This window comes from Propithecus coquereli, unplaced genomic scaffold, assembly GCF_000956105.1.
Source record: "Propithecus coquereli isolate 6110/MARCELLA unplaced genomic scaffold, Pcoq_1.0 Scaffold404, whole genome shotgun sequence".
In the NCBI taxonomy this organism is placed as follows: domain Eukaryota; kingdom Metazoa; phylum Chordata; class Mammalia; order Primates; family Indriidae; genus Propithecus; species Propithecus coquereli.
Window position 1 is genome coordinate 716,742 of NW_012149775.1, and position 13,198 is coordinate 729,939.

At 53.6% G+C, this 13,198-nt stretch overlaps 2 protein-coding genes across 2 annotated transcripts in view; one reads left to right on the plus strand and one right to left on the minus strand.

The window, feature by feature from the left end:
- The window catches only part of PRR3 (proline rich 3), a 7,575-nt gene extending 4,999 nt beyond the window's left edge, over positions 1–2,576 (minus strand). Inside the window, exons 1-3 of the mRNA XM_012652961.1 lie at positions 2,538–2,576; positions 1,918–2,040; positions 966–1,028 (exon numbers count right to left, since the gene is read on the minus strand). Coding sequence (XP_012508415.1) covers positions 966–1,028; positions 1,918–2,023 — 169 coding nt within the window. The 5' untranslated portion in view covers positions 2,024–2,040; positions 2,538–2,576. The remainder of the gene's footprint in view (positions 1–965; positions 1,029–1,917; positions 2,041–2,537) is intronic.
- Positions 2,495–12,719, plus strand: GNL1 (guanine nucleotide binding protein-like 1). Its single transcript, XM_012652927.1, has 12 exons — positions 2,495–3,244; positions 3,665–3,830; positions 4,202–4,338; positions 4,482–4,633; positions 4,751–4,822; positions 5,842–6,049; positions 6,218–6,313; positions 6,717–6,911; positions 11,172–11,350; positions 11,427–11,589; positions 11,868–12,008; positions 12,371–12,719. The coding sequence occupies exons 1-12, from the start codon at positions 3,172–3,174 to the stop codon at positions 12,610–12,612; spliced, it is 1,824 nt and encodes a 607-aa protein (XP_012508381.1). The 5' UTR covers positions 2,495–3,171; the 3' UTR covers positions 12,613–12,719.
- The last annotated feature ends 479 nt before the right edge of the window (positions 12,720–13,198 follow it).

Here is a 13,198-nt window from a genome sequence, read left to right on the forward strand (position 1 = left end):
TTTTTTTGGAGACAGAGTCTCACTCTGTTGCTTGGGCTAGAGTGCTGTGGCATCAGCCTAGCTCACAGCAACCTCAGACTCCTGGGCTCCAGTGATCCTCCTGCCTCAGCCTCCCAAGTAGCTGGGACTACAGGTACACGCCACCACATCCAGTTAATTTTTTCTATGTATTTTTAGTTGTTCAGCTAATTTCTTTCTATTTTTTTAGTAGAGACGGGGTCTTGCTCTTGCTCAGGCTGGTTTCGAACTCCTGAGCTCAAGCAATCCTCCTGCCTTGGCCTCCAAGAGTGCTAGGATTACAGGCGTGAGCCACCGCGCCTGGCCACAATAAACCTTTTTTTGAAGAGACAGGGTTTGGCTCTGTCACCCAGGCTGGAGAGCAGTATCATGATCATAGTTCACTGCAACCTTGAACTCATGGACTCAAGCGATCCTCCGATCCTACTGTTTCAGCCTCCTGAGTAGCTGGGACTACAGATGCATACCACCATGCCTGGCTAATTTTTTAATTTTTTGTAGAGATGGGCCCTCACTACGTTGCCTCGGCTGATCTTGAACTCCTGGCCTCAAGTAATCCTACTGCCTCAGCCTCCCAAAGTGCTGGGATTACAGGCGAGAGCCACCACACCCAGCCACAATAAATCCTGATTCAGAGGAAGCCCTCTACTTCAAGACTGTCTTGACAGTCTCTCATTGTGATACTTTGTATTTGCATATAATGCACAATGTTTACTTCCACAAAGCCATTATAGGGGTTCTGAGTAGAAATGCATTGAATCTATAGATCTGGGAAGAAGTGACATTTTTACAACATTTAGTTTTCTAATCTGCAAATATACAACTTCTCTCCATTCATTTAGGTATAGAATCTCTGATCTTTTGATTTTAAGTCCTTCCTTGGTTTTACTCCCTCCCTTGTTCCCTTCTCCAGGACCTAACACGGATCAGGGCCCCTTCCTCCTCACCTGACTTGGGATCACCAGGCTTTCCATTGGCCATGGGGGGAGGGCCCAGAAGGCTGGGTGGTCCTAAGAGTAGACATGAAAATATGGTCATCGTAATGAATTAAAGGACTGATGATGCTGTTTTTTTTTTTCTTTTTTGAGACAGAGTCTCTCTCTGTTGCCCAGACTAGAGTGCTGTGGCCTCAGCCTAGCTCACAGCAACCTCAAACTCCTGGGCTCAAGCGATCCTCCCGCCTAGGCCTCCCAGAGTGCTAGGATTACAGGCGTGAGCCACTGCGCCCGCTTGGCTGATGAGCCTGTTCTTAGGTGTTTTTTTTTTATTATTCATTGCTTAATTCAACCAGTAAAGTTAGGCATATTCTCACCCATCTCTCTGCCCTTTTTTCTGCAAAGCTCTTTCCGGGTTTGCAAAAAGTAGAGACTCAGTCAAAGCAGATAATGCAACTTTTTCTTTTCCTTACAGTGCTGCTATCCAAAACATCCCAAGTGATTGCAGAGACAAACCAACCCCTCACCTTAACTGCTGGCCAATCAGATAGTTCTTTTCTCCTCCCTTTCCCCCGAGGGAGTAGTTTAGAGAAAGCTGTCACTTCCACCTTCCCAGTGAAAGTCTGGTCACAAGTTGTCATCCCAGTCATCGCAATCTGCAACATCTCTGCTGCCCCTCTTCCCTGCCGTTCTGCGGCTGCGCATACGAGCTCTTTATCCTCTCCTCCCCCGCCTTCTCTAGAAAGGTTTGGGGGCCGGATTGAGGTTGATGGTTCAAGTTAGAGAACTCCTCACTCAAGGTTCCATTAGGGACAGCCCCCCCCGCACCCCCTCCCCCGCCATCTCGCCCCAGCGCGTGCGCCCTTCCTCCTTCCGTTAGACCCCCTCCACTGCACCTTATCAGCCCTAGCCCATTCCCCGGACGGGCTGACAGCCATGTGCACATCCCTCCCAGACCCCTCACCGACGGGACTCCCATCCTCCTCATCTCCAGTCTCTTCCCGCTCCGGCAGTGGGGGTTGCTGCGGCGGCGGTGGCTGGTGCTGATTCTGCTTCTTTCGTTTCGGCATCGTGGCTGCGGCAATGGCTGCAGCGGGATTTGGAGGGCAGTGAGGAAGGGGCACGCTGGGATTCTGTTTCCGCTTCCGGGCGGGCGATGGGCAGTGAGGCTGAGGCTGCCGCCATTCCACTTCCGGAAGGCTGGTGGTAGTCTCGGCCGCGGCCGCATTCTTAAGTAAACTGCCTCGGTCCACCTCTGCCGCGCATGACGGCAATCTTAAACCTTTCCTTTGTTCCTATAAATGCTTAAAAGAATTAAAAAAAATTCCTCTCTTCCGCCTAGCTGGACAACACCATAACCAGCTCCTCGCAGTGTGCCAGAGTCAACAGGGTCTCGGGCCAGAAGGCCTGAGAAGAGGTGACTGTCGCACCATAAGATCGCCACATCCGGCCCCCGGTTACTATGGTAACAGCTGCAGGCACAACTTCGTGCCCTCTGACCTCCCTCCAAAAGTCCTTGTCCCACCTGGGTTTCCCTTCTTGTCCGCTCTCACATTTATGATCTGTAAACATACCCCTTATTACCGTTCCCTCAAGGAATCTGGGTCCCAGCAGGTCGGCGTCCGGACCGCCACCAGCCCCCAAGACCTCTGACGGTGCCCCCGGTGTAGCACAGCAACCGGGCGTCATTCCCGGGAAGCGCAGTCTCGGCGTTTGACTAAGGTCAATCCCTCGAGTTGGCAGTGGAGCCTCAGCGTGTCCACGCCCCCCTCTCCCTTAGGCAGAAGGACCCGCCCTGCGCCCCGCCGCCCCCTCCAGGTGAGTGGTAGCTCCTCCCGGGAACGCAAGGTAGTGATGACACGCGTCCCCCCTGCTCCGAACGCGAGGTGGTAGCGTCCGTGACGGAGTTAGCCCGATCCTCCCACGCGCGCCGCCCTGCTCGCCGCCGGGGCGCTCTCTCCGCGCCGCTGGCTTCCATGTGCCGGTAGCCCGTCCCGCATCACCCTCTCGCCCTGCTCCCAGGGAGAAGTGACCGTGTTTCTCGCGTCCGCCTTTCACCGCAGCAGCCGCGGCGATTCGGCCGGGCCCGCCCGCTGACGTCACCTGCGAGCCCCGCCTCCTCCAGGGTCCCGGGCCCTTGCGGCTGGGGCTGCCCCGGGGGAGTCAGTTGAGGCGGCGGGAGCTCGGCGCAGGGCGGGCCAGGTGACTGGTCCGGGCCATGCCGAGGAAGAAGCCCTTCAGCGTGAAGCAGAAGAAGAAGCAGTTGCAGGACAAGCGGGAGCGGAAGAGAGGTCAGTGCGGGAGCGGGGAGCGGGAGGAGGGGGCGGGGCTCGGGCTCCCGCACATCTGGCAGGAGGGGTGTGCCCGCCGCACCTCTGGGGGCGTGGGAGGGGGAGGAGGGCGCGCTCCGACCCCGCGGGCTGTCGAGGAGGGGATTCCCCCCGTCCCCGGCCCCCTACATCTGGAAGGGGTGGGAAGGATGGAGAATTGGGGGAGGGGAATCCCTCCAGCTCCAACGGGGCGCCATCCTCGCAGCTCCCTGGAGGAGTGACTCCCCCACGCACATCCGGGAGGGTCCTGGAGAGGGTGGCTGGGAGGACGGAGCCTCCAAAGAAGCTGGGTGGGGTGAGGAGGAGTCAGACCGATCGGGGAGAGGGTCTTACGGCCCCTGAGAGCCGGCCAGCACTGGCGTCACCAGCCCCTCCCCGCAGGGCTTCAAGATGGGCTACGCTCCAGTTCCAACAGCCGCAGCGGGAGCCGGGAGCGGCGGGAGGAGCAGACCGACACCTCGGACGGGGAGTCTGTGACCCATCACATCCGCAGGCTCAACCAGCAGCCTTCTCAGGGGCCGGGTCTGCGAGGCTATGACCCAAATCGGTGAGGGTGGGAGGGGGCGCTGGTCCCTGGCTTCCCTGCCTACCCGGAAGTCAGAGCTTGGGGGAGAGCGGGCTGCTGCTGGGGGAGGCTTGGAGTGGAGGCGGCGGGGCTGGGATGCCACGGTTCTCCGCAGGCCACTTGGCTCTCCAGAGCGGGCCACAATCTTCCCTTCCTGAGGGGCTGAAGAGAGTTTGGCTTTTAAAAGAGGGAGGCCGAATATATCGTGGAAGAGGGACTAGGGTTAGGCTGACTGAGAGAGGAAACGTGAACAACTCTGGAGAGAGAGCTTTGCAACGTTGTCTGCCCACAGGGGAGAAAATGAGTTTGTGGCCACAGGATTGTGCTGGATTTCATGGTCCCTGTTCCCTTAGATACCGGCTGCATTTTGAACGGGACAGCCGGGAGGAGGTGGAGAGGAGAAAGAGAGCAGCTCGGGAGCAAGTGTTACAGCCGGTCAGCGCTGAGGTGCTGGAGCTGGACATCCGGGAGGTCTATCAGCCTGGCTCAGGTGAGGCAGAAGACAGGCACTGGGCTGGGGGAGTGAGTGTGAAAGGTAAGAGCTGACTGCTGTGAGGAAGGAGGGGTCTGGGATGTACACTTGGATCCTGGAAGTGTCTTCACACTTACTTGGGCTTTTTCTTGACTTCGCAGTCCTGGACTTTCCCCGACGTCCTCCTTGGAGCTATGAGATGTCCAAGGAGCAACTAATGAGCCAGGAGGAACGAAGCTTCCAGGAGTATCTTGGGAAGATTCATGGGGCTTACACCTCTGAGAAACTGAGCTACTTTGAGCACAATCTGGAGGTGACAGTGGAGTGGGCACAAGAGTGTGACATAGTGACCCACGGTCAAATTGGTCTGGGGTCAGGCTGGAGAGGGACTCTGGGCTCAGGTTCTCATCCACTGATCTTGTCTTTTCAGACGTGGAGGCAGCTGTGGCGAGTGTTAGAGATGTCTGACATTGTCCTGCTTATCACTGACATCCGGCATCCAGTGAGTCCTGGGGATGAGGGTGGTAAAGGGGGAGGAGGGAGGAAGGTTCTTGTGGGGTAAAGGTCAGAGGCAAGAGCTGGGAGACAGAGAGATATCCTCCTTCTTGCATTCTTTCCAACCTCTACTCTGTGCTGATGTCTGCAGTCAGGAACTCAGTTTTTTATTCATCTCTTGTTATAGCCTGTCACTCCTCCCCTGGCCAGCTGACTGTCTTCTTTACTGACTTTGATGAAAAACTCTTATGTCCAGTCTCCTAGCCCACCAGAGCTAGACCAATAGAAAATCCCAGTGTGGAGCTCCAGGGATTCTGTGAAGGCAGCTGGGGGCTTCCCCCTGCCCAGCCCAAAGATGCCCTTTCTTCCTTATCTCATTTCTCTAGTACCACCACATCAGTCGCTACAGAGCCCACCTGGAATGCTAGGGTAGTGGTTAAGGCTGTAGACTCTGCTGTTGGGCTGCCCTGTGTAAATCCTGGCTGTGACACTTCTCTGTTGTCCTCCAGTGGGAGAAAGGGAGGTTTGTGGGGATGTTTAGGATGGAGGTTCTTAACAACGTGTACACACACATACTCACAAACACGTGTGTACATGTGCACATCTGCACACACAGGTATGTTTGCATACACTCAAATTCACATTCACATGTGCATGTGCTTGCATGTATGCTCATTTGCCTGTGTACACACTTACACAGCAGATATTAATTTCTACCCCAACCCCCATCTCTGTTTCTGATCCCATCCTTTACCTCAGTGTGTTAAGTGTCGTTATTTCCTTGTCCTGTTTTCAGTTTGTTTCCATCTCTAATCATGACCTATAGGAAACCCCCAAGGCTCACACAGATAAAATTAACCCCTGCTTTGTCTTCCTTGTTTAGTTTGGCTGGTTTATCATTTTCAGTCCAGAATTTGCTACCGCCAGGGCCTCGTCTCCAAGCAGTGTCTGCTGAGCAGGGAGCTGGAGGCAGAGGACTCTAGGTTGACCTCTCACTGCTCCATCCCCTTACCAACCCTGTCCCAGGTTGTGAATTTCCCACCAGCACTTTATGAGTACGTGACTGGAGAACTTGGGCTGGCCCTGGTGCTAGTCCTGAACAAGGTGGATCTGGCCCCACCAGCTCTCGTGGTTGCCTGGAAGCATTATTTCCACCAACACTATCCCCAGCTCCACATCGTCCTTTTCACCTCTTTCCCTCGGGACCCTCGTACCCCACAGGACCCTAGTAGCGGTGAGTGGACAATGAGGAGGGCAACATGGGGGAGGTGGGATGGCAGAGGACAGAGGGAGAACAAAGAGCCTTATTGACAAGGGGGTACCTGATCTTGGGCCTAAGGGTGGTGGAAGAGATGAAGTGCATAAGCCTGTGTGCAAACCCTTCTGTGCCCTGTGATCTCAGTCTTGAAGAAGAGTCGGAGGCGGGGGAGAGGATGGACTCGGGCCCTGGGGCCGGAGCAGTTGCTGAGAGCCTGTGAGGCCATCACTGTGGGGAAAGGTATGTGGCCCTTAGAGGAGGGATGTGGGAGGCCACGAGGGAGACCCAGGCCCAGAGTCGTTTTGCTCACCTTTCCTGAAGACAACCCCTTTATTTTGGATGTGCACGAGAGCCAGTGCTAGGATGCAGTAAGGAGCAGGCTGGCTTGGTGGGACAAGAGAGGCAGCAAGTAGGCAGGAGCCTAGTGGTTTGCTTCTTTTAGTCTTCCCAGGACTTTTCAGAAACTCAGACAGAGAAATGTTCATGATTCCAGGGTTGGGCCAAGTGAAGACAGGGAGATTCTCTGGCCCACTATTGTTCAGGTTGCCACCGTACAACTCCAGAGGGTGTCAGTTACATCAGTTGTGTCTGTGCCATCATGTATGGCAGCCCTGGGGAAAACCTTATCTTCTTCTCTGAGCAGTGGACCTGAGCAGCTGGCGGGAGAAGATTGCTCGGGATGTGGCTGGGGCCACCTGGGGTAATGGCTCCGGGGAGGAGGAGGAAGAAGAGGATGGGCCAGCAGTGCTGGTGGAGCAGCAGACCGATTCAGCGATGGAGCCAACTGGCCCAACCCGGGAGCGCTACAAGGATGGGGTGGTGACCATCGGCTGTGTGGGTAAGGAAGTGGTGTCCTGCGCATGGTGGCCTCCCAGGAGGTATACAGTTGGCAAAGAGGGAGGGAAAGCAGGTCTTATTAGGCTGCAGGGTCTCTGAGGGGTGACCTCTGCTCGTGGTCGGGGCGAGGCAGAGGAGGCATCTGCTGTGGCAGAAGGATCACGACAGCCTGAGCCAAATCCCACCTCTCCTCAGCTGTGTGGTCTTGAGCAAGTGATTTAGCTGCGTTGAGTCTTACTTTGATTTTAAAAATGAAGGCATTGTTACCTGATTAAAAGAAGGGATGTGAGGGGCCGGGGCGTGGTGGCTCACGCCTGTAATCCTAGCACTGTGGGAGGCCGAGGCGGGCGGATTGTTTGAGCTCAGGAGTTCGAAACCAGCCTGAGCAAGAGCGAGACCCCGTCTCTACTAAAAATAGAAAGAAATTAATCAGACAACTAAAAATATATAGAAAAAATTAGCCGGGCATGGTGGCGCATGCCTGTAGTCCCAGCTACTCGGGAGGCTGAGGCAGGAGGATCGCTTGAGCCCAGGAGTTTGAGGTTGCTGTGAGCTAGGATGACGCCACAGCACTCACTCTAGCCCGGGCAACAGAGTGAGACAAAAAAAAAAAAAAAAGAATGGATGTGAGGAATGAAGGGAGAGAGCCTAACGATGAGTATCAATTAATGATAACAGTAGTAACAATAATTGCTCTAGTATTTAGCATTCACATGGTGCTTACTTAGAACCAGGCACTGTTCTAAGTGATGCACATATGGTAACTGTTTCAGCTGTAGTAATTAGTCTGTGGTACAATGCCCATTAAGTCATAGTAGGAGCTCAACAAGTATTAGTTTCCTTCTAGGTCTTAACTCCTTAAATAAGGGCTTTGTCTTGACTCTCAGTGGGGGTTTTCCCCCCACTGAGTGTGAGTGAATGTGTGAGTAGGGCCCAGGGCCCTGGGCCCCTTTTCATTTTGGGTGGGAGAGGTGAGAAGAGACCTTGGTAAAATTGTGGTATTTGAGATGATATTAGGGCCAAAAAGGGCCCAGTCCAGAAGACACGGGAGTGTGAGGTGGGTGGCTGAGCTCCTTGGTAGTGCCCCTCACTTGTCTTTCGGTGTCCTTTTTGTCTTGGGAAAATGCTGCCTGACTGCTGAGTGACTGCCCCCTATTTCCAGTCATGTCACTCTGGCCCTCCCTCCCAGGGGCCTCTGTCCCCCTCTCTCATGGGCTCTGCACTAGCTTGTCTCTGTGTGGGGTGGTGTGCTGAGCCCAGTGTGTGCTGCGACACGGGCAGCCCCGAGTTTGGATTTCCCTGCAGCTCTCCCTCATGTATCCATTCAATAGATATTTACTGAGCACCCACCAGGTGCCAGGTGCTGTTGGAGGGATGGGACGTGCCACTGTGAAAATGGCAAAAAGGTCCCTATATGTTCATGGAGCTTTTCTTTTCCTGTGAGTAAATAGATTTATGATGGGAAATCATATTATTTAAGGGCAATGAAGGAAAGAAAGCAATGAAAGGGGACAAAGAATGATTGGGAGGGGAGCGGTCCTCTGGGAAAATGTCCCTGAGGAGAGAACTGCATGGTGAGATGAAGTGAGCCATTTGGAGCTGTGGGGGAAGGGTCTTGAGGTGGGAACGAGCTTGGTGATTCCAGCACCATGAGAGCATGGGACCAGGGGACTGTAGGGTGGGAGCCGGGGGAGAGTGTCGGGGATGAGGTCATGAAGGGACCAGGAGCCGTATCATGTAGGGTCTTGTGGCTGTGACAGGCACTTTGGATTTTATTCTAAGTCTCTTGAGAAGCCAATGGTAGGTTTTGAGCAGGGGAATGACAAGAGCTGACTTCCTTTTTTAGAAGTTTACCTACTAAGTAGAGAATGAATGGTGGAGGGTGGGCAAGAAAGGAAGCAGAGAGAGCAGTCAGAGGCTATCTCAATAGTCTAGGGGAGAAATAAGAGTTGCTCAGAGTAGGGTGCTAGAGGTGGAGGTGGTGAGATGGGGCCAGAAACAGGATATATTTTGAAGGTAGAGAAAATGAGATCACTGATGGTTTGTACTTGGCACCTAAAAGGAAGCAAATAAAGAAGGACTTCCAGGTTTTTGTCCTGAGCCACTGGGAATTCCATGATGGGAAGACTGGGAGAGAAGCAGATTTGGAGGGGTTGGGGAAGGTAGGGGAACCAGAAATTAAGTTTGAGATTCTTTTTAAATATCCCTAGTGGAGATGTCAAATAGGCTGTGGGTATAGGAGTCGGGCACTTAGGAGAGAAGAGTACTGGAGATTTGAATTTGGGAAGGATTTAAATTTGGGGAGCCATTGATGCTATAAGTGGTCTTTAAAGCCATGGGATTGGGTGAGATGTAGGGGCAGAGGTAGGTAGAGAAGAGGAAGCCGAGGACTGAGCCGTAGGACAAGCAGCGTTTAGAGGTTGGGCAAAGGAGAGTGAGAAGGAGGAGAACCAAGGGAGTGTCCCAGAAGTCAAATGAAAAAGTATTTGAAGGGGAAAGGAGGCACTGACTGCGTCACACATTGCTGACAGGCTGGGTGAGAGGAGAGCAGAGGCTGGCTCGGTGGGCTTGGCAACGTGAAGATCAGTGGTTTCAGTGGAGTGGAGGAGAGAAAGCCATATTGGAGTAGGCCCACAAGAGGACGTGCAGCAACACGGGAAACCTCACATAACGCTGTGCAAAAGGAGCCGGCACAACAACATCCATGCTGCACAATTCCATTTGTATAAAGTTCAAAAGCTGGGCCAGGCACGGTGGCTCACGTCTGTAATCCCAGAACTTTGGGAGGCCGAGGCAGGAGGATCATTTGAGGCCAGGAGTTTGCAACCAGCCTGGGCAACACAACGAGACCCCATCTCTACAAAATATTAAAAAATCACCTGGGTGTGGTAGCACACGCCTGTAGTCCCAGCTACTTGGGAGGCTGAGGCAGGAGGATCGCTTGAGCCCAGGAGTTTGAAGTTACAGTGAGCTATGATCATGCCAGTTGCACTCCAGCCTGGGTGACAGAGTGAGACCCTGTCTCAAAAGCTGCAAAATTTAACTGCATCGTTGAGGGATATACAGGCCGTAAACTAAAGAGAAACATAAGGAGTGGAATCTCTTAAAAGTCAGGATTAGGAGGAAGAGGGTTATGATCAAGAGGGATGAATGGGCCTCTGAGGAAGCATATCACACCCTCGGTGGTATGGGGTTCATTAGGTAGCACATTTATGTTCTATGCATTTTTTTGTGTGTTAGAGTTTACAGTCACAAAGAAGGTGGCATGAAGACGTGATGACAAAAGATAGATAAGTCTTTTAAGGAGTTTTCCTATAAAGGGGACAGAGAAATGGGGCTGGTGGGAGTTGTCAAAGGAGAATTGTTTTCTCCCTCCCTCCTGTTAAAAGGAGATACTTGACTGCGTGGCAAAGGAGCGCAGTCAGCACTGTGGCGCATCAGCCAGTCAGCTGCCCAGGAGTGGGTGCCAGATGGGCAGAGAGTTGCGTTTTACAGGGTTGCGGTTTTACCAGGTGGGTAATATGGAGGGGAGAGGCAGGACCAGGGAGTTCCAGGTCTGCGAATGGGCCTGGTTGTAGAGCTGGATCCTGGAGTCTGAGTTGGGTGAGAAGGGAAGTGGGGACATAGGTGCTGCATAGTGCTGCTGCGTGAGGGTCGGGGCCACAGACTGACTGGACTAGGGGAACCAGAAAAAGTGAGCTGGAGGATGGATGGCAGGGCAGAGAGGCGTGTGAAATGACAGGGTCCAGGTATTGCCGTGGGAGCGGGCAGCAGAGGAGGGGTCGAGACACTCTTTGGCAGTGCGATGCAGGCACTAAAGTCAGTCAGAAGGAAGGTGCTGGCGGTCATGAACTGAGTTGCAGCGAGCCCCGAGGCTTCCAGTTTTCTCCTTTCACTAGTCATAGTGTTTGTCGTGAGAAGTGATCACTGGTACTGGGCACTTATTCTCCTGAGGGCACTGACCAGGCAGTTGTGTTGGTTATCTCATTTATTGTGATCACTGAGGTAGGAGGTACTGTACTGTAAGATGAGGAAACAGAGGCCCAGAAAGTTAAGTAAATCGCCTTGAGGTCACAAAGCTGGTAAGCGGAGAGGCCAGGATTCAACCCTAGTAGTCCAGAGCCTGATTTATAATTTGCAATGTTGTACCGCTTCCTTAATTTCTGAGCCTTAGTTCTCCTTTCAGCTGTAGCTACAGCGCTGAGTCCTGCCCATCACAGAGCAAAGCCATGTCCAATGTGATTTTCCTTGCCTTCCTCAGGTTTTCCCAATGTGGGGAAGTCCTCGCTGATCAACGGGCTGGTGGGACGGAAGGTCGTGAGTGTGTCCAGAACCCCAGGCCATACCCGATACTTTCAGACCTACTTTCTCACCCCCTCCGTGAAGCTCTGTGACTGCCCGGGCCTCATCTTCCCATCTCTCCTGCCCAGGCAGTTGCAGGTATGAGGGCAGAGGGGCAGAGGAGGGAGAGAAGGCTGGACATTGAGGGAGGTGCTGAGTGCTCATTTCCCCGCAGGTTCTGGCGGGTATCTACCCCATCGCGCAGATCCAGGAGCCCTACACCGCAGTGGGCTACCTGGCCTCCCGGATCCCCGTGCAGGCCCTGCTCCACCTGCGCCACCCAGAGGCTGAGGACCCCTCAGCAGAACACCCCTGGTGTGCCTGGGACATCTGTGAAGGTGAGTTCCTTGTGCCTGGCTTCTCCCCACATGGTTTCAGCTGCCCTCCCTCCCTCACCTGTCAGCCTCTGGCCTCGCCCTTTACCCTACCCTGTCTCCTTTCCTCCCTTCAGAGATTCTGCCATTGATGAAGCTGCTGTCCCCTTACCCCTAGATTTCTGTGGCAGGGACAGCAAGATCTCTGGCCTGGAACGTTTGGGGGAAAACTGGAAGGACAGTGTTACGGCAGTGGTACCTGGTTAACAGTCCCCTCTTCCCGTTTTCTTTTCTCCCTCCAGCCTGGGCAGAGAAACGTGGTTACAAGACAGCCAAGGCGGCTCGGAATGACGTGTATAGAGCAGCCAACAGCCTTCTGCGGCTGGCAGTGGATGGCCGCCTCAGCCTGTGTTTTCACCCCCCGGGCTACAATGAACAGAAAGGTCAGAGCCCAGATATTCTTACCCAGCAAAAGGGTGTGGGCTTTGTGTCCAGACAGAGCGAGGGTCAAACCTGGATTCTGCACCTGTTGGCCAGGTCTGTGTTTTCTACCATCTGAGGTGGTTTCCTGATCTGAAAACTGAGGGAACTAATTGCCCCCAACACGGTGGTTGTGAAGATTGAGATTGCTGTGCACAAAGCTTCTGTTCAGTGCTCTGCACGTGAGAGTCTGAATGAATGAATGAGTGCCAGCAGCTATAAAATTATTGTTATTCCTAGTCTTTGCCTCTTCCCCATCTTTCTCTGGCTCAAAGTTCCTTGCTCAAAACTCTCCTCCATTCTTTTTCTTGTTTTGGTTCCCCAGGCACCTGGGAGTCCCATCCAGAGACCACGGAGCTGGTGGTTTTGCAGGGCAGGGTGGGGCCAGCAGGTGACGAGGAGGAGGAGGAAGAGGAAGAGCTGAGCAGCTCCTGTGAGGAGGAGGGAGAGGAGGACCGGGATGCGGATGAGGAGGGAGAAGGGGATGAGGACACCCCAACCTCAGCTCCAGGGTCCAGCCTGGCCACCCGAAACCCTTATGCCCTGCTGGGTGAGGACGAGTGCTGAGTCCCCACCCGGCACCATCTTCCCACCCAATATCTTTGCTTTTGGACTGACCTGGGGCTATCTCCCCTCTGCCACCCCAGTTGTGAATAAAGATTGTCTGCTTTGTAGCCCCTTCCCTAGATGAACTGAAGTGAGAGCGGCTGTTTTAGGCTGACGGCTGTGGGAGGCTTCTCTCCTCTTTTCATGCATTCTCTTTACAAAGAAAGTTCTCATAGGAGTTAATTCAGTGGGTTCTGAGGCCCCGAAACCTGCTTCCTCTGCCCACTCTCCCACTGTGCACCTTAGGAATCCCATTATCCACATGGGGAGGGGAGATCTAAATCCAACCCCCTTTTGGAGTTTGCTGTTCTCTCTCATTTGAGCAGCGGCCCCGTGCGCCCCCTGCTGCCAGACCTGAGTCCTACCAGGAGCTACTGGGAGAAGGAGCAGTAAGAGAGAAGGTACCTTAAACTGATGTGAGATTTTTACAGGAATTATTCAAATTTAACAAATATTTCCTGAGGGTCTACCATGTGTCTGGACCTACGCTGAGCACTAAGCATATAAGATGCACCAGTAGGGCCTGACCTAAATCTGCAGCCTGGCT